Here is a 19,314-nt window from a genome sequence, read left to right on the forward strand (position 1 = left end):
ATCAAGTCTCCGTATAAATGCACCTGCACTGTGATAGTCTCAGAGGTCCGTTAAAAGCGCAGAGAGCATCATGAAGAACAAGGAACACACCAGGCAGGTCCGAGATACTGTTGTGAAGAAGTTTAAAGCCGGATTTGGATACAAAAAGATTTCCCAAGCTTTAAACATCCCAAGGAGCACTGTGCAAGCGATAATATTGAAATGGAAGGAGTATCAGACCACTGCAAATCTACCAAGACCTGGCCGTCCCTCTAAACTTTCAGCTCATACAAGGAGAAGACTGATCAGAGATGCAGCCAAGAGGCCCATGATCACTCTGGATGAACTGCAGAGATCTACAGCTGAGGTGGGAGACTCTGTCCATAGGACAACAATCAGTCGTATATTGCACAAATCTGGCCTTTATGGAAGAGTGGCAAGAAGAAAGCCATTTCTTAAAGATATCCATAAAAAGTGTCGTTTAAAGTTTGCCACAAGCCACCTGGGAGACACACCAAACATGTGGAAGAAGGTGCTCTGGTCAGATGAAACCAAAATTGAACTTTTTGGCAACAATGCAAGACGTTATGTTTGGCGTAAAAGCAACACAGCTGAACACACCATCCCCACTGTCAAACATGGTGGTGGCAGCATCATGGTTTGGGCCTGCTTTTCTTCAGCAGGGACAGGGAAGATGGTTAAAATTGATGGGAAGATGGATGGAGCCAAATACAGGACCATTCTGGAAGAAAACCTGATGGAGTCTGCAAAAGACCTGAGACTGGGACGGAGATTTGTCTTCCAACAAGACAATGATCCAAAACATAAAGCAAAATCTACAATGGAATGGTTCAAAAATAAACATATCCAGGTGTTAGAATGGCCAAGTCAAAGTCCAGACCTGAATCCAATCGAGAATCTGTGGAAAGAACTGAAAACTGCTGTTCACAAATGCTCACCATCCAACCTCACTGAGCTCGAGCTGTTTTGCAAGGAGGAATGGGAAAAAAATTCAGTCTCTCGATGTGCAAAACTGATAGAGACATACCCCAAGCGACTTACAGCTGTAATCGCAGCAAAAGGTGGCGCTACAAAGTATTAACTTAATGGGGCTGAATAATTTTGCACGCCCAATTTTTCAGTTTTTGATTTGTTAAAAAAGTTTGAAATATCCAATAAATGTCGTTCCACTTCATGATTGTGTCCCACTTGTTGTTGATTCTTCACAAAAAAATACAGTTTTATATATTTATGTTTGAAGCCTGAAATGTGGCAAAAGGTCGCAAAGTTCAAGGGGGCCGAATACTTTCGCAAGGCACTGTACTTCATAGCATGCTGCTGTAAGCCCTACTACAATATAAACCATCAGGGATATGTCTACTATCAAGCGTTTGTATTTGTTTTACCGAAGATCCTTTAACAGTAACCGATTGTAAAGCATCTGTTGAGGCGCAGTGAGTTTCACACCTCCTGCGAAAACACCCATCTTAATGGGAGCCAAATTACAAACACATCTTTTTATCACTCCACTGAGCTGCCTAAAAGGTGGGAAAGCACCTCACTGCTGCGAATCACTCTTTAATGGTGACATTCAGCAAAGGCCAATAAAATATGATTGTCTGAACAGAGAGATCTAATAAGCAGAGCATATTCACTACACACTCACTCTGCATGCAGGTTCTCTGGTGTTCAGCTGATAAGTCTCAAATGGAAGTTATACAGGGCATACAGTAGCTTGGGAAAGTATTCCCCCCCCTTTGGCATTTATCCTATTTTGTTGCCTAACAACCTGGAATTAAAATAGATTTTTTTGATTTACACAACATGCCTACCACTTTGAAGATGCAAAATATTTTTTGGTGTGAAACAAACAAGAAATAAGACAATAAAACAGAACTTAACTTGAGTGTGCATAACTACTCAACCCCCCCCCCCCCCCCCCCCCCCCACCCCCACCCACAAAAAAAAGCCAATACTTTGTAGAGCCAACTTTTGCAGCATTTACAGCTGCAAGTCTCTTGGGGTATGTCTCTATAAGCTTGGCACATCTAGTCACTGGGATTTTTGCCCATTCTTCGAGGCAAAACTGCTCCAGCTCCTTCAAGTTGGATGAGTTCCGCTTGTGTACAGCAATCTTTAAGTCATACCACAGATTCTCAATTGGATTGAGGTCTGGGCTTTGACTAGGCCATTCCAAGACATTTACATTTTTCCCCTTAAACCACTCAAGTGTTGCTTTAGCAGTATGCTTAGGGTCATTGTCCTGCTGGAAGGTGACCCTCCATCCCAGTCTCAAATCTCCAGAAGACTGAAACAGGTTTCCCTCAAGAATTTCCCTGTATTTAGCACTATCCATCATGCCTTCAATTCTGACCAGTTTCCCAGTCCCTGCCGATGAAAAACATTCCCACATCATGATGCTGCCACTACTAGCTTCACTGTGGGGATGGTGTTCCCAGGGTGATGAGAGGTGTTGGGTTTGCACCAGACATAGCATTTTCCTTGATGGCCAAGAAGCTCAATTTGAGTCTCATCTGAGTACCTTCTTCCATATGTTTGGGCAGTCTCCCACATGCCTTTGGCGAACCCCAATTTTTTTCTTTAAGCAATGGCTTTTTATGGCCACTCTTCCATAAAGCCCAGCTCTGTGTAGTGTACAACTTAAGGTGGTCCTATAGACAGATACTCCAATCTCCGCTGTGGAGCTTTGCAGCTCTTTCAGGGTTACTTTTGGTATTTTTGTTGCCTCTCTGATTAATTATTGCCCTCCTTGCCTGGTTTCTAGGTTTTGGTGGGCGGCCCTCTCTTAGCAAGTGAGTTGTGGTGACATATTCTTTCCATTTTTTAATAATGGATTTAATGGTGCTCAGTGGGATGTTCAAAGTTTCTGATATTTTTTTACCACTTTTTTATTTATTTTTTATTTTTTAACAAGTAATTGTTTAAATTTCATGTCACCAATTTGGACTATTTTGTGTATGTCCATTACATGAAATCCAAATAAAAATCTATTTAAATTACAGGTTGTAATGCAACAAAATAGGAAAAATGGCAAGTGGATGAATACTTTTGCAAGGCACTGTGCATACACCAACAACAATGTAGCCTACTTTTTATATGTATTCCCATCATACCATACAAGTATATTTACGCGGTCTCTACGGAAGCACAACAGCATGCACTTTTTTGAAAGACATCTGTTAGTTAATTAACGTGACCAAAAGGGCACAGAACATCCATGTCACTGTGGTCAGTCTCTAGGAGAGCATGGTGATTGAATGCAGGTGAATGACGTCATCTCCTCTCAGGTTCAGAACCTCTGTGAGTCACTCAACAGGTGGAGCAGAACCAGAGACCTGTGGATTGAATTAGTCCAAACTAAATATAACCCAAACCCATATAGACTGATGAAAACAAGCTATAATACATTATACTCACACAGCCCGCATCCTGTGTTTTGGAGGGCTGCTATGTAATATCCTGTTGGCTCAGGGCTGCTGCAGATTGTCCACACCTGGTCTTTTCCAAGACATTGAGAACACCAAAGCCCTCGTTCACATATTTCCATTGTATACGGCATATTTGTGTGACAGTGTATTCAATTACATAGTGGGAAAGGTTGATTTTATGCACAGGAGCCTTGGGCTGCTATAACGCACAATCAATCTCAATAAAACAAAATGATCACAGAATGGATACAGGATTACGAATAACAAAACACAAGGTTAATCCCAGCACTAGTTATTTCTTAACCTGCCTCATATGGTTAGTAAAATGTGCTGCTGGATGGTTGGCTATTTGGTCTGGAAGTTAACAAGATGGAAAATGCCAATTCTGCTTTTGCAAAGTATTAGGTTAACAAAGGCTGTACATTATTATTTTTCATACCTTTTTGAAAGAACACACTGACCGTAACGTGAGTAAATTAAGATAGTTGCTTAGCGAATCTCCATATTTGGTGAGGAACTAACGTATTTTGACATTATAACGCTTGCAGAGTTTGAATCGGAGGTTCCGGGGCATTAGATACTGGAGGATACTGATACTGGGGCCGGTTGCCCTAAAATAAAAACATTTGCATAGCAACAACACAGGACATCACAGACAAACTGAATTGGTCCACTCACACAGACAGCATCGTGAAGAAGGCGCAGCAGCGCCTCTTCAACCTCAGGAGGCTGAAGAAATTCGGCTTGTCACCAAAAGCACTCACAAACTTCTACAGATGCACAATCGAGAGCATCCTGGCGGGCTGTATCACCGCCTGGCATGGCAACTGCACCGCCCTCAACCGTAAGGCTCTCCAGAGGGTAGTGAGGTCTGCACAACGCATCACCGGGGGCAAACTACCTGCCCTCCAGGACACCTACACCACCCGATGTCACAGGAAGGCCATAAAGATCATCAAGGACATCAACCACCCGAGCCACTGCCTGTTCACCCCGCTATCATCCAGAAGGCGAGGTCAGTACAGGTGCATCAAAGCTGGGACCGAGAGACTGAAAAACAGCTTCTATCTCAAGGCCATCAGACTGTTAAACAGCCACCACTAACACTGAGTGGCTGCTGCCAACACACTGACACTGACTCAACTCCAGCCACTTTAATAATGGGAATTGATGGGAAATGATGTAAATATATCACTAGCCACTTTAAACAATGCTACCTTATATAATGTTACTTACCCTACATTATTCATCTCATATGCATACGTATATACTGTACTCTATATCATCGACTGTATCCTTATGTAATACATGTATCACTAGCCACTTTAAACTATGCCACTTTGTTTACATACTCATCTCATTTGTACATACTGTACTCGATACCATCTACTGTATCTTGCCTATGCTGCTCTGTACCATCACTCATTCATATATCCTTATGTACATATTCTTTATCCCCTTACACTGTGTACAAGACAGTAGTTTTGGAATTGTTAGTTAGATTACTTGTTATTACTGCATTGTCGGAACTAGAAGCACAAGCATTTCGCTACACTCGCATTAACATCTGCTAACCATGTGTATGTGACAAATAAAATTTGATTTGATTTGATTTGACAACTTACCTGTATAAACACATGTATCTTCAGGTACCAAGTTCTCATATGAGCTAAAGTTAGAGGGCTAGTGTTATACATTGTAAAGGTTAATCAATAATTAGAGTCCCATATGAAACACTTTGGTTCCTACCCTGTCACATTTATTTTTTGTCTGAAAACAATCATTAGAATTGCCACTGGCACCAAGAGTAACAATCTGTAGAAAAATGCTGGTACTCATGGATAGGCATATGACGACTTCTAGTGGACAAACATGATTCTGCATGTTGCGCTTATATTTTGTATTTGTTTTCACGGTAGCTATTGATGAAGCAGACAGACATCAAGACGAAGCAGCTGCTTTACAAGTTGGGATGATCTGTTGAGCGCTACATCCCCAGGGGTTCGTGTTGAGTGTATGGAGATTGTGACAGCCGGTTAAGTGGCGTCCCTTGAGTAGGTAAGAACAAGAGGTATGTCAGGAGAAGTGCAGTATTATCACAAGGAGACGTATACTTGGAATACAGAGGATGGATGGGGGGAAAAAGAGAGCGAGCGAGAGAGAGAGAGAGGGAGAAAGAGGGTGAGTTTGAGTCGGTTAAAAATGGTGGGAAAAGTGATATTAGTGTGCAAAGCTGTCATCAAGGCAAAGGGTGGCTACTTTAAAGAATCTCAAATATAAAATACATATTAATTTGTTTAACACTTTTTTTTTGTTAGTACATGATTCCATATGTGTTATTTCATAGTGTTAATGTCTTCACTGTTATTCTACAATGTAAATAGTAAAAATTAAGAAAAACCCTGGAATGAGTAGGTCTGTCCAAACTTGACTGGTACTGCATGTTTCAGTACAATTAGATTTTTTGGCAATTATAGCAATGGATATCAACTGTACTGCAGAGATGGAATGTAAGTCGCAGAAAATAGGTTGGGGTGGCAGCTGCAGAGAGGTGTTTGGGTGAGTGAGACTTGACATTGGGAGAGTTGCAGGGTGTGTTAAGTGGTGGTGTCCCATCCTTTTAGGTTGTTGGCCTGAAGTAGGACCTAATAGATTAAATAATGGAGTAGGGTTGTGTTTATGTTTTTTTGTGAAGGATGTGTTTGATGGTATGGTCTATATTTTTTTTAAAGCAAAGTATAAGCAGGTAGCGGTAATGCAGTCTAGCAGGTGGCGGTAATGCAACATTTATTGGATGCCAACCGCCGTTAAACTTAATCGAAGAAGAAGAACAGTGTTACGTCAGACTGTTCTTGTCCCTTGTTGGTTCCTGCAGTTAACCCACGTAACGGCACATGTGCGCATCAGAAGCGATGTGACGCAGGCATAGTGCAGGCCAGCTATAAACACAGATTAAAACTATTGAGTTTACCAACGTATTTTATTGATTTATGCATGCAAGAAGGGGATATTCTTCAAGGTATATATTTAAGGTAAAACTTCTGAAGTTACGATTGTCAGAGCTAATCCACTAAGGAAAATCCTCCACCTAGAAGCTAGCTAACGTTAGCAGTAGTTGCAGTACCTCTCACTTGTTAGCTAACAAAGTAAACGTTCCGTTCTGTAGCCCGTTATGTAATGAGGCAGACAGCTATATAGTTTGACATTTTTATCATAATTGAGCGTAACAAATGACAGACATACGAGCAAATTTATAAGATATTCATAATTGTGTGTTCAAATAATTAGCAAGCTATGCGTTTAGTTAATTTATTCCGTTTTCTTTTGCAGTTTTACAAGTGGACCACAGAAGAGAGAGGCCCAACAGGATGGCCAGTGTAAGTCAACACACACACCTAACATGTTTTTTTATTTTATCGTGTGTGTGACCTAATGGGGACGTCCATTCTCTGTTCCCCAGGTGCTCTGTAGTAGAGCCAGGCTGGTGACATACCTGCCAGGGCTTCACGTACTTGTCCGGCGGATCGCTGGACCCAACCAGAGAACATTCTCTGGTGCTGGATCCTCTGGCTCTAATGAGCCTCGATTACCCGTCAAACCCCCTGACCTTGGTAAGCACAGACCTCTAATCACAATGATGCTACTGTACTTGCCTGAACGTGAACATCATAAACCAACTGTCTGTTATTCAGAAGGAAAGTTAATCAGTTCAATATTTGGGTCAACTTCTTGAAAAACATTTATTTTCAGTTCCCAGTGTTTTAGAAAGTGTTATATTATGTCTCGTTGTTATTTGTTTACATCAGGTCACAGGACAGTGTGGCCTGATGAGAACATGGGTCCGTTCGGGCCTCAGGACCAGCGCTTCCAGCTGCCAGGTAACGCAGGCTTTGACTGCCACCTGGAGGGCACAGCAGAACAGAAAATTAAAGGCCCAGTCCACCAGACAGTGCCCGATGTACTGTCTGCCCTCTCCAGCAGCGAGAGGTATGAGTTCCTCCTGGCTCATGTTGTCGGAGAGTTCCAAGTAAGTAAGGTTTGGAATGACAATTGACACACATTTCTTCTAGGGCTGTGATGATGCCATTTTCCATGGCAAAAATGAAAACCAGAAGCAGACACAAATCTTTGGTCCTATTAAAAACCTGCTGTATGTAAACTATTGTGTGCTATAGCTTGAAAAATAAGTAAATGAGACTCTGGATGACAACATAATGATGTTTGTTTCCAACATCAGGGCTGTTAATCTGAAGAATTTAAATCCACCTCATGTTTTGTTTCCTTGCCCTATTTTGTTCTGGTGTGTGGAAGTAGGCCTAATGGTGATCTGCAATGATTTTTTTTTTAAATAGCCTATGCCAGTTTTTTAAATGTTTTTTTTACGTATAATAAATTACTGTGTGTTTATTTAATGAAAATAAAATATTTTATCATTGATTTCCCTCAGCCTATTTTGTCCATTGAAATGCGCAGTCTGATCGTGTGGGCGTTAGGACTGGGTGTAATATCGAATTAATTCCAACCTAAGTTTTTGCGCAATATTCCATATGGCTGTATCACAGAATAAAGTGTTTTGGTATTTCGTGTTTTTATGAACTTTGATGTCTGCTTGTTTTCGTATTGTTTTTTTGGTCTAGTCTAGTTCGCTCCTTCTGTGCTGTGTGCACCTTCCCATTTACACCAGAGATCTCTATATAATAAACAAGATGCTCATGTCTCCGCCCTCGCAATGGGAGTCATTGTCCCAAAGGCGGGAAGGCAGACGACCAAGCTTAGGTTCAAAATAAGCACATAGAATAGCGTTGGGCTTATTTTGGCGAGAGTGAAAGCCTCTTTCTCCCATGCCCCTCCCCTTACCACTCACAACAACAAAGATGAGCGGTCACTTCATCCTCGCTATTTGCATTTGAGGTTTGGTCCAACAGAATCTTGTCATATAGACACCGAAACACACAGACATTAGTTTAGTGTAATAGAGGAGAAGTTAACCTATCAAACCGTTGCAACTCACATTTGGAGCAGAGCAGACACGATTAAAACCGATGTACCAATTAACATTCATTCTGGAAAAAAGGAATGCTCAGTTTGTTGTGTGCATTACGATACCGCGTATCGCTAGCAGCATTTTAGTTAAAGATTTATCTTCTAGCTCTTTAGTCTGTGTTTTATAAAAGTGCAATAAGCGGGGGCCTCCCCGGTGGCGCAGTGGTTAAGGTGCCATCAGAGTCCCTGGGTTTGCGCCAAGGCTCTGTCGTAACCGGCCGCGACCGGGAGGCGACGCACAATTGGCCTAGCGTCGCCCGGGTTAGGGAGGGCTTGGTCGGTAGGGGTGTCCTTGTCTCATCGCTCACCAGCGACTCCTGTGGCGGGCTGGGCGCAGTGTGCGCTAACCAGGGTGGCCAGGTGCACGGTGTTTCCTCCGGCGCATTGGTGCGGCTGGCTTCCGGGTTGGATGCGCGCTGTGTTAAGAAGCAGTGCGGCTTGGTTGGGTATCGGAGGACGCATGACTTTCAACCTTCGTCTCTCCCGAGCCCGTACGGGAGTTGTAGCGATGAGACAAGATAGTAGCTACTACAACAATTGGATACCACGAAATTGGGGAGAAAAAGGGGTAAAAAATCCACAAGGGAAAAAAAGTGCAATAAGCATAAACCAATTATGTAAGGAGTTGGCAACTCGTTCGGAGAAACAAGGTAGGCCACTTGATTCCAACATCTGAACAAAGTGGACAGGCTACCATGCTGTTCAAACAGTTCGGAGACAGAAGGTTGTGTTCATAACAATTGGTAGCTGAATTCAGAGCTTGTGAAATTATACCTAGGTCTAAGTTGACTAAATATTAGCTGGCTACTCACTAGCACATGGGCTTGTGCTTGAGAGATTGTTTGTGAGACCAGTGTTCATTTTTCTATAATGCCTGCTACGTTATTAGTGATTGTGCGTGGTTCTGGTAAAAATGTTAACAAAAGGGGCTTTTTATAGACGGACCTGAAAGCCAGATCAGTGATTATTGTAACAACAAAAAAACGGGTACAACTAGTTATGCAGTGTATTTGACCATTAATTGTACAACAAAGCTTATTTAGAGAGAAAAAAATATTTTAAATCTAGATATTGTGAATCGCCCCCAAGTTAGAAAATAATTGAGATATTCGTTTTAGGCCATATCACCCCAGCCCTAGTGGGCGTTAGGTAATACATTTGAAGATATTTACTGAGACAGCTCTGATTATCTGATAGGATTGTCTAGAGCCCACCCCTTACCCAGATGAACAGTCATCTGTCTATTATAATCAGATCAGATTGATGTCATGATCTGGGAAACAAACTCCATCCCATCTACTGAACAGGCTGAAATTCCAGGCATTTCTTTTCAAATGGCTCTTACGCAAAAAGGGCATTATCGTAATTTTCACAATTTCAGAGTGTTATTTTGACCTCCATAGTGTGGAAATATAAAAAGGAAAGATCACATTTTTAACTGCACTGCCCATTTAAATGGATATTTTTGCTACAACTGTTTCCTCTGTGCATGTAAAGTCTTATTTGCATTGATAAGAGAGATAATGAAGCATGTGTATATTAACCAGTAAAAAAAATTCAGAGATGTTTTGGTTTTCTGAGCAACATCCCCTGATTGGTTTGTTTGTTCTTAGGGGAAAGAGGCCACTCCCCCAGAACAAACGGTCAACAGAACAGAACAGTACTTTGAGAACTCCAATGTGGAGTGTGCCATACAGCCCTGCCCTGAGCTGCTGAAGAAAGGTTCTGTTTTCCTTAGCCCAATCAGATATAAGCCTACTATTTGAAGCACACACTCTGAAGATGCTACACACATTTTCTGGCACATGTTTTCCAATTTGTTGTTATACTGTCTCTAGTTTGTGTAAACTGTATTAAAAGGGGAATGTGTAGGGAAAAGAGGTGGAAGTGGTTACTACACGTTGTTGTGAAATTGATATTCTACATGTGTCCAGTAGAGGGGGCTCGAATACTGAAGAAATGTTGATCCATGCTTGTTCTGAACGAAGTTTTGATCGTGCTTGTTCTCCCCATGTGTTTACAGAGTTTGAGTCAATGTTCCCTGAGGCCCCTAACAACATCATGACGGTTGTCACAGTGACCCAGAAGACGCAGAATGACATGACAGCGTGGTGTGAGGCAGTGGACAAAGAGAGGGAGTTGATGCTAGATGAAGTGAGTTTGGGTCTCAATCCACACTGGGTAGTTGTCCCCAGAGCTAGCTATATATATATATATTATTTATTTATTTATTATAGTCCCAGTGCATTTGGAAAGTATTCAGACCCCTTCCCTTTTTCCACATTTTGTTAGGTTACTGCCTTGTTCTAAAATGGATAAGATACAAATGTTTTCTCATCAATCTACACACAATACCCCATAATGACAAAGCGAAAACAGAAATACCTTATTTACATAAGTATTCAGACCCTTTGCTATGAGACTCAAAATTGAGCTGCATCCTGTTTCCATTAATCATCCTTGATCTACAACTTGATTGGAGTCCACCTGTGGTAAATTCAATTGATTGGACATGATTTGGAAAGGCACACACCAGTCTATATAAGGTCCTACAGTTGACAGTGCATGTCAGAGCAAAAACAACGCCATGAGGACAAAGGAATTGTCCATAGAGCTCCGAGACAGGATTGTGTCGAGGCACAGATTTGGTGAGGGTACCAAAAAATGTCTGCAGCATTGAAGGTCCCCAAGAACACAGTGGCCTCCATCCTTCTTAAATGGAAGACGTTTGGAACCACCAAGACTCTTCCTAGAGCTGGCTGCCCGAGAAGAAGGGCATTTGTCAAGGAGGTGACCAAGATGGTCACTCTGACAGAGCTCCAGAGTTCCTCTGTGGAGATGGGAGATCCTTCCAGAAGGTCAACCATCTCTGCAGCAAGAAGACTCAATGCTGTAATCACTGCCAAAGGTGCTTTAACAAAGTACAGAGTAAAGGGTCAGAATAGTTATGTAAATGTTATATTTCTGTTTGTTTTTTTAAACCTGTTTTTGCCTTGTGGAGTATTGTGTGTAGATTAATGAGGGGAAAAAACAACTGAATCCTTTTTAGAATAACGCTGTATTGGAAATTTGGAAAAAGTCAAGGGGCCTGAATACTTAACGTGTGTGTGTGTGTGTGTGTGTGTGTGTGTGTGTGTGTGTGTGTGTGTGTGTGTGTGTGTGTGTGTGTGTGTGTGTGTGTGTGTGTGTGTGTGTGTGTGTGTGTGTGTGTGTGTGTGTGTGTGTGTGTGTGTGTGTGTGCGAATATAACCAAAAACATTGAATAATATACCTCCTCCGTCTCCTGCAATTTGAAAAAACTCATTTGAATTGAATAATATCCCAACAATTCTAAACTTTAACTGTTCACTTTTAATCTCTATCCAACAATGTCACCAAGCGAACCACCATAATGCTCTGTGGCACAATCCTAATACAGCACACTAGGTTCATTCTATGATTGGATGGACTACATTTCAGTTCATACTGCAAAACCTTTGATTGGTTGGAGGTCGTCCTCCAGAAGTGGTCATAATTAACATGTATGTCTATGGAAGAGGGTGAGGCCTACCACCCTCCTAGGTTTTATATTAAAGTCAATGTCGCCAGAGGAGGACAGAAGCTAGCTGTCCTCCAGCTACACCATGGTGCTACCCCAGACAGTGCTGTTGAAGTTACTGTAGACCTTCATTGCAAAACAGTGTATTTTAATCAATTATTTGGTAACATATGAATATATTTAGTATAGTTTTATCTAAAAAGGATAATTTATTTTTTAATGTTTCACTATTTTTATGAAATTTCACTGGGGAGGATGGTCCTCCACTGATATGTACAGTACCAGTCAAAAGTTTAGACACACCTACTCATTCAAGGGTTTTTATTTATTTGTACTATTTTCTACATTGTAGAACAATAGTCAAGACATCAAAACTATGAAATTACAGATATGGAATCATGTAGCAACCAAAAAAGTGTTAAACAAACCAAAATGTATTTTAGATTCTTCAAAGTAGCCACCCTTTGCCTTGATGACAGCTTTGCATACTCTTGGCATTCTCTTAACCCGCTTCACCTGGAATGCTTTTCCAACAGTCTTGAAGGAGTTCCCACATATGCTGAGCACTTGTTGGCTGCTTTTCCTTCACTCTGCGGTCCAACTCATCCCAAACCATCTCAATTGGGTTGAGGTAGGGTGATTGTGGAGGCCAGGTCATCTGATGCAGCACATCACTCTCCTTGGTCAAATAGCCTTTACACAGCCTGGAATTGTGTTGGGTCATTGTTCTGTTGAAAAACAAATGATAGTTCCACTAAGCGCAAACCAGATGGGATGGAGTATCGCTGCAGAATGCTGTGGTAGCCATGCTGGTTAAGTGTGCCTTGAATTCTAAATAAATCACAGACAGTGTCACCAGCAAAGCATCCCCACACCATGACTCCTCCTCCATGCTTCACAGTGGGGACCACACATGCAGAGATCATCCGTTCACCTACTCAGCGTCTCAAAGACACTGCGGTCTGAACCCAAAATTCAAAATTTGGACTCATCAGACCAAAGGACAGATTTCCACCGGTCTAATGTCCATTGCACATTGCTGTTTCTTGGCCCAAGCAAGTCTCTTCTTCTTATTGGTGTCCTTAGTAGTGGTTTCTTTGCAGCAATTTGACCATAAAGGCCTGATTCACGCAGTCTCCTCTGAACAGTTGATGTTGAGATGTGTCTCTTACTTGAACTCTGAAGCATTTATTTGGGCTGGTAACTCTAATGAACTTAGCCTCTGCAGCAGAGGTAACTCTGGGTCTTCCTTTCCTTCCTCATGAGAGACAGGTAACTCTAATGAACTTAGCCTCTGCAGCAGAGGTAACTCTGGGTCTTCCTTTCCTTCCTCATGAGAAACAGGTAACTCTAATGAACAGCCTCTGCAGCAGAGGTAACTCTGGGTCTTCCTTTCCTTCCTCATGAGAGACAGGTAACTCTAATGAACTTAGCCTCTGCAGCAGAGGTAACTCTGGGTCTTCCTTTCCTTCCTCATGAGAGACAGGTAACTCTAATGAACTTATCCTCTGCAGCAGAGGTAACTCTGGGTCTTCCTTTCCTGTGGCGGTCCTCATGAGAGCCAGTTTCATCATAGCGCTTGATAGTTTTTGCGACTGCACTTGAAGAAACTTTCAAAGTTCTTGAAATGTTCCCGGATTGACTGACCTACATGTCTTTAAGTAATGATGGACTGTCGTTTCTGTTTGCTTATTTGAGCTGTTCTTGCCATAATATTTATTTTAATTGTACCTTTATTTAACTAGGCAAGTCTAGTATTTTCAATGACGGCCTAGGAACAATGTGCTTCCACATTGTGCTGTTTTTTTCCTAAACCTATGAAGATGTCCAGTGAATTCCTATATTCCATTTGTTGTCCCTACAACACAGTAAAGACTTGGATATATATTATCCCGGATGCTAATCAATAAAAATGTCTGTTAAATTCGCTGCTCTGTTATGCTTGTTTACAGAACCACTGAAGACCATTCTGGCACTTTTACTGCCTGAAGTAGTATGGAGTTATGATTTGCTAGTCTATGGCTAACATGTATGTTTTAGCACTATCTTTGTTAACCTGTACGGATTGAACTATACTCTCTAACTCAATGCCTCTTAAAGTATTAGCAAGTACGTAGTTGTTGTAAATTAGCTGCAGAATGAGTGTCAACTTTAATTGTCTCCCCCCGACTAAGACCAAGACTGCACTGGTAATACGATAATGGGATTGTGCATTACTTATTTCTGATCCCAGCATTAAGTAGTCTGAGTGTGTAGAGCGTGTAAGAGCAGGACTTGTTTTTGACTGTTATTCACCGTCTGGTTAACATGCCCATGGCTGAGAATCGATCTAATTGTGCTGCTTACCCCCTTGACTGCACTCATTTATTACACACTGACACGTACCCCCCCCGTCCCAGCAATTGGCCACATCTCTACAACAGCACTTGTTTCGTGTGTACAGAGTTAAATCAAATCAAATCAAATTTATTTATATAGCCCTTCGTACATCAGCTGATATCTCAAAGTGCTGTACAGAAACCCAGCCTAAAACCCCAAACAGCAAGCAATGCAGGTGTAGAAGCACGGTGGCTAGGAAAAACTCCCTAGAAAGGCCAAAACCTAGGAAGAAACCTAGAGAGGAACCAGGCTATGTGGGGTGGCCAGTCCTCTTCTGGCTGTGCCGGGTGGAGATTATAACAGAACATGGCCAAGATGTTCAAATGTTCATAAATGACCAGCATGGTCGAATAATAATAAGGCAGAACAGTTGAAACTGGAGCAGCAGCACAGCCAGGTGGACTGGGGACAGCAAGGAGTCATCATGTCAGGTAGTCCTGGGGCATGGTCCTAGGGCTCAGGTCCTCCGAGAAAGAGAAAGAGAGAAGGAGAGAATTAGAGAACGCACACTTAGATTCACACAGGACACCGAATAGGACAGGAGAAGTACTCCAGATATAACAAACTGACCCTAGCCCCCCGACACATAAACTACTGCAGCATAAATACTGGAGGCTGAGACAGGAGGGGTCAGGAGACACTGTGGCCCACTCCGAGGACATCCCCGGACAGGGCCAAACAAGTTAAGAGCGTACCGTAAGCTCAGTCCACAGCTAGCTTGAAATGTCGCCGATAGAGCTATCAAATTAGATGTTTCGATAGCTCAAACGGCTGGTACGTTGTCAAGGAGGGTCACGTGTGTTAAGATCAGAGGAAAACGGGTTGGAGCCCAGTATGGGGACAGGAAGCTATACTGTTAACAGCACATCTGTTTCACATGTGGGGGTTTTTTGTTTGTTTTTTTTACCCCTTTTTTCTCCCCAATTTCGTGGTACAGTCTTGTCTCATCACTGCAGCTCCCGTACGGACTCAGGAGAGGCGAAGTTCGAGAGCCATTCGTCCTCCGAAACACAACAGCCGCACTGCTTCTTGACACAATGCTTCCAACCCGGAAGCCAGCCACACCAATGTGTCGGCTGGCGACCTGGTCAGCGTGCACTGCTGGCGACCTGGTCAGCATGCACTGCGCCCGGCCCGCCACAGGAGTCGCTAGTGCGCGATGAGACAAGGATATCCCTGCCGGCCAAACCCTCCCTAACCCGGATGACACTGGGCCAAATGTGCACAGCCCAATTCTATTTGAGACAGTTTGCTCTGTTCTGTGAAGGGAGTAGTACACAGCGTTGTACGAGATCTTCTGTTTCTTGGCAATTTATTGCATGGAATATCCTTCATTTCTCAAAACAAGAATAAGAAGACTGATGAGTTTCAGAAGAAAGCTCTTTGTTTCTGGCCATTTTGAGCCTGAAATCGAACTCACAAATTCTGATGCTCCTGATACTCAACTAGTCTAAAGAAGGCCAGTTTTATTGCTTCTTTAATCAGAACAACAGTTTTCAGCTGTGCTAACATAATTTCAAAAGGGTTTTCTAATGATCAATTAGCCTATTAAAATGATAAACTTGGATTAGCTACCACAACGTGGCATTGGAACACAGGAGTGATTGGTTGCTGATAATGTGCCTCTGTACGCCTATGTAGATATTCCATAAAAAAATCAGCCGTTTCTAGCTACAATAGTAATTTACAACATTAACCATGTCTACACTGTATTTCTGATCAATTTGATGTTATTTTAATGGACAAAAAAAAATCTTTCAAAAACAAGGACATTTCTAAGTGACCCCAAACTTTTGAACAGTAGTGTACATTCAGAATGTTTGACACTTTCTCACATGTTTGTAACGAACATGAAAATGAAATCAATTGTCTTAAGATAAGTTTTGCATTGTTCTCTTGTTGCAGTTTGTTGCTGGTGCCAAAGAGATCTGTTATGCCCTGAGGACAGAAGGCTTCTGGGCTGACTTCATCGACCCATCGTCAGGCATGGCGGTAAGACAACTCATAGCTGCTCAAGGATTAGCACTATGCTACAGAAATAGCTGTCTCATAACAAACAGTACATACAGTTGTGACACAGTGATGACAATTGTGTGGTCTTCTTGCCAATTGAAATGGATTATAATTGTTAAACTAAAGTCTTTCAAACATAAACGAGCAGTATTCAGATCTTTCCCTAAATGTCTTCTGTCTCTCTTCCAGTTCTTTGGGTCGTACACCAACAACACACTGTTTGAGACCGACGAGCGGTACTGTAACCTGGGCTTCAGCATCGAGGACCTGGGCTGCTGCAAAGTCATCCGCCACACCTTGTGGGGAACACATGTTTTTGTGGGGACAGTTTTCACCAACGCACCTCCCGATAGCCATATCATGAAGAAGCTGCAAGGGAACTTACCCTGAATGATGGGAGAGTGTCTGGCATGTGGTTGCTATTATACCTTGATGTGTCATGGCTCTACACAGGCCTCAACTACTGTTTGGAGAGCGGTTTGTTGTTCACATTTCTATAGAAACCCTCAAAATAGTACTAGGGTGAAATACCCACACACATGGTCCCTGAGGATATTACCTATTTGGTGTCTATGTGCCAGACAGTGTTTTTTTTCCCCTTCGGTGTGTTGTGGTCGAAGGCCTGATTTTGAAAAGGGTCTCTCTTGCAAAATAGATTTTTATCTCAGAGACTTAACTGTAGAAATAAATGTTATATTGAATGTGAAATAGAAAGTGGTTAAAGCTGGGTTGACTCTGTCCAGTTAGTAGAATAAGTCATGTAGTTAGATATAAAGCTGGGTTGACTCTGTCCAGTTAGTAGAATAAGTCATGTAGTTAGATATAAAGGTGGGTTGACTCTGTCCAGTTAGTAGAATAAGTCATGTAGTTAGATATAAAGCTGGGTTGACTCTGTCCAGTTAGTAGAATAAGTCATGTAGTTAGATATAAAGCTGGGTTGACTCTGTCCAGTTAGTGGAATAAGTCATGTAGTTAGATATAAAGCTGGGTTGACTCTGTCCAGTTAGTAGAATAAGTCATGTAGTTAGATATAAAGGTGGGTTGACTCTGTCCAGTTAGTAGAATAAGTCATGTAGTTAGATATAAAGCTGGGTTGACTCTGTCCAGTTAGTAGAATAAGTCATGTAGTTAGATATAAAGGTGGGTTGACTCTGTCCAGTTAGTAGAATAAGTCATGTAGTTAGATATAAAGCTGGGTTGACTCTGTCCAGTTAGTAGAATAAGTCATGTAGTTAGATATAAAGCTGGGTTGACTCTGTCCAGTTAGTAGAATAAGTCATGTAGTTAGATATAAAGCTGGGTTGACTCTGTCCAGTTAGTAGAATAAGTCATGTAGTTAGATATAAAGCTGGGTTGACTCTGTCCAGTTAGTAGAATAAGTCATGTAGTTAGATATAAAGACAATAAGTCATGTAGTTAGATATAAAGGTGGGTTGACTCTGTCCAGTTAGTAGAATAAGTCATGTAGTTAGATATAAAGACAATAAGTCATGTAGTTAGATATAAAGCTGGGTTGACTCTGTCCAGTTAGTAGAATAAGTCATGTAGTTAGATATAAAGACAACACGGGGGATCTGCTGCTGCACCTGACTTGGGTTGATCACCCGCCATTTTTTATCAGAAGATGTCATGAGATGAATCTCAAGAGCTCTTATTTGATCCATGTTACCTTCAGAATAGAGACCTCGTGTCTTGTTCACAGGTCCTGAGATCCAGTTAACCCTCAAATCCTTGAATATTGTGCTCGTGACAGTAATCAGTGCACTTGGGTCTGAAAGAGACGGGTATTGTCTCGCTCTACAAAATCATCTGTTTTAGAAACGGGTCTGTGATTCTTGAGGGTGCTTTAATCCAGATGTTCACACGTGAACTGCAATAAACCCAATAATCTTGTCACTGTGGTCAGTTCTTTCAGGGTGAAGGGAAAACGGTTATTGTTGATTAACTAACCTTCATAGTACTAATACATTGATATATATACTGAACAAAAATATAAACGCAACATGTAAAGTGTTGGTTTCATGAGCTGAAATAAAAGCACACAAAAAATGTATTCTATATGCCCAAAAAGCTTAGTAAAAGGGAGGGATATAAAACAAAAATGATAACATTTAGATTGTAATTATTTGTCATCATGACCCACAGCTCTCATTGACTGTAAGAGGCACGTGTTGAACTTGATAAGCTGAAATGAGCACCTGTCGGTTCAGGCTGTTTTTCTGGAAGGTGTCAGTAGTAGGGAGTGTATGTGGTACCATTAACATTCATTGACCTCTACTGTTCCAACAATCACACAGCAGATGGGACATAGTCTCCTTTTAGACACCGGGATTATTCCCTGCATCATTTAGATGGGTCCTCTGTCAACACACGATCTGAAATGAATTGCCGTTGTTGTCTTTTGTACCTACTGGGAATAATGCGTTCAAATTCACTATCCTTGTTCTTAAAGTCTGAACTTTGTAAGTACGTTATTGCTATGAGCCCAAAATCTAACTAACAAATACCCAACAACATAGCATAGGCCAGTAAACTATCCCACAAAATTAACTTGGTCAACTTTGGTATTTTTTGTTTGTTTGTATTTTATTAGGATCCCCATTAGCTGTTGCAAAAGTAGCAGCTACTCTTCCTGGAGTCCAACACAGAACATTAAACATGACATAATACAGAACATTAATAGACAAGAACAGCTCAAGGACAGAATGACATAAAAAAAGGGGTACTTACTTGTAATTAATGAGTACATTCTTCAGGCAGAAATTTCACTACTCTGGACGTCTCTGACTTAGAATACATGGACAACTACAAATACCTAGGTGTCTGGTTAGACTGTAAACTCTCCTTCCAGACTCACATTAAGCATCTCCAATCCAAAATTAAATCTCGAATTGGCTTCCTATATCGCAACAA

At 41.7% G+C, this 19,314-nt stretch overlaps 1 protein-coding gene across 8 annotated transcripts; it reads left to right on the forward strand.

The window, feature by feature from the left end:
* The first annotated feature begins 6,292 nt into the window (after positions 1–6,292).
* Positions 6,293–18,294, forward strand: LOC139380912 (cobalamin trafficking protein CblD-like). Of its 8 annotated transcripts, none has more exons than XR_011628481.1 (9): positions 6,293–6,460; positions 6,759–6,805; positions 6,889–7,039; positions 7,235–7,455; positions 10,085–10,193; positions 10,495–10,625; positions 16,294–16,380; positions 16,591–17,785; positions 17,898–18,294. XR_011628481.1 is itself a non-coding variant. In XM_071124073.1 (8 exons), the coding sequence occupies exons 2-8, from the start codon at positions 6,797–6,799 to the stop codon at positions 16,789–16,791; spliced, it is 909 nt and encodes a 302-aa protein (XP_070980174.1). In that variant the 5' UTR covers positions 6,300–6,460; positions 6,759–6,796; the 3' UTR covers positions 16,792–18,294. The 8 variants fall into 8 exon arrangements, 2 of the variants coding, with proteins under 2 accessions (XP_070980174.1, XP_070980173.1); XR_011628483.1 differs by having other exon boundaries at positions 6,295–6,460; positions 16,591–17,384; positions 17,933–18,294; XR_011628484.1 differs by having other exon boundaries at positions 6,306–6,460; positions 16,591–17,829; positions 17,962–18,294.
* Positions 18,295–19,314: the final 1,020 nt, after the last annotated feature.

This window comes from Oncorhynchus clarkii, chromosome 22 (assembly GCF_045791955.1).
Source record: "Oncorhynchus clarkii lewisi isolate Uvic-CL-2024 chromosome 22, UVic_Ocla_1.0, whole genome shotgun sequence".
Classification (NCBI taxonomy): Eukaryota; Metazoa; Chordata; class Actinopteri; order Salmoniformes; family Salmonidae; genus Oncorhynchus; species Oncorhynchus clarkii.

Coding starts and splice junctions, on each gene's coding strand:
- LOC139380912 (XM_071124072.1), top strand. CDS start 6,423: ATGCAAGAAGGGGATATTCTTCAAG. Junction 6,806..6,888: donor GGCCCAACAGGATGGCCAGT/GTAAGTCAACAC, acceptor TCTGTTCCCCAG/GTGCTCTGTAGTAGAGCCAG. Junction 16,381..16,590: donor ACCCATCGTCAGGCATGGCG/GTAAGACAACTC, acceptor TCTCTCTTCCAG/TTCTTTGGGTCGTACACCAA.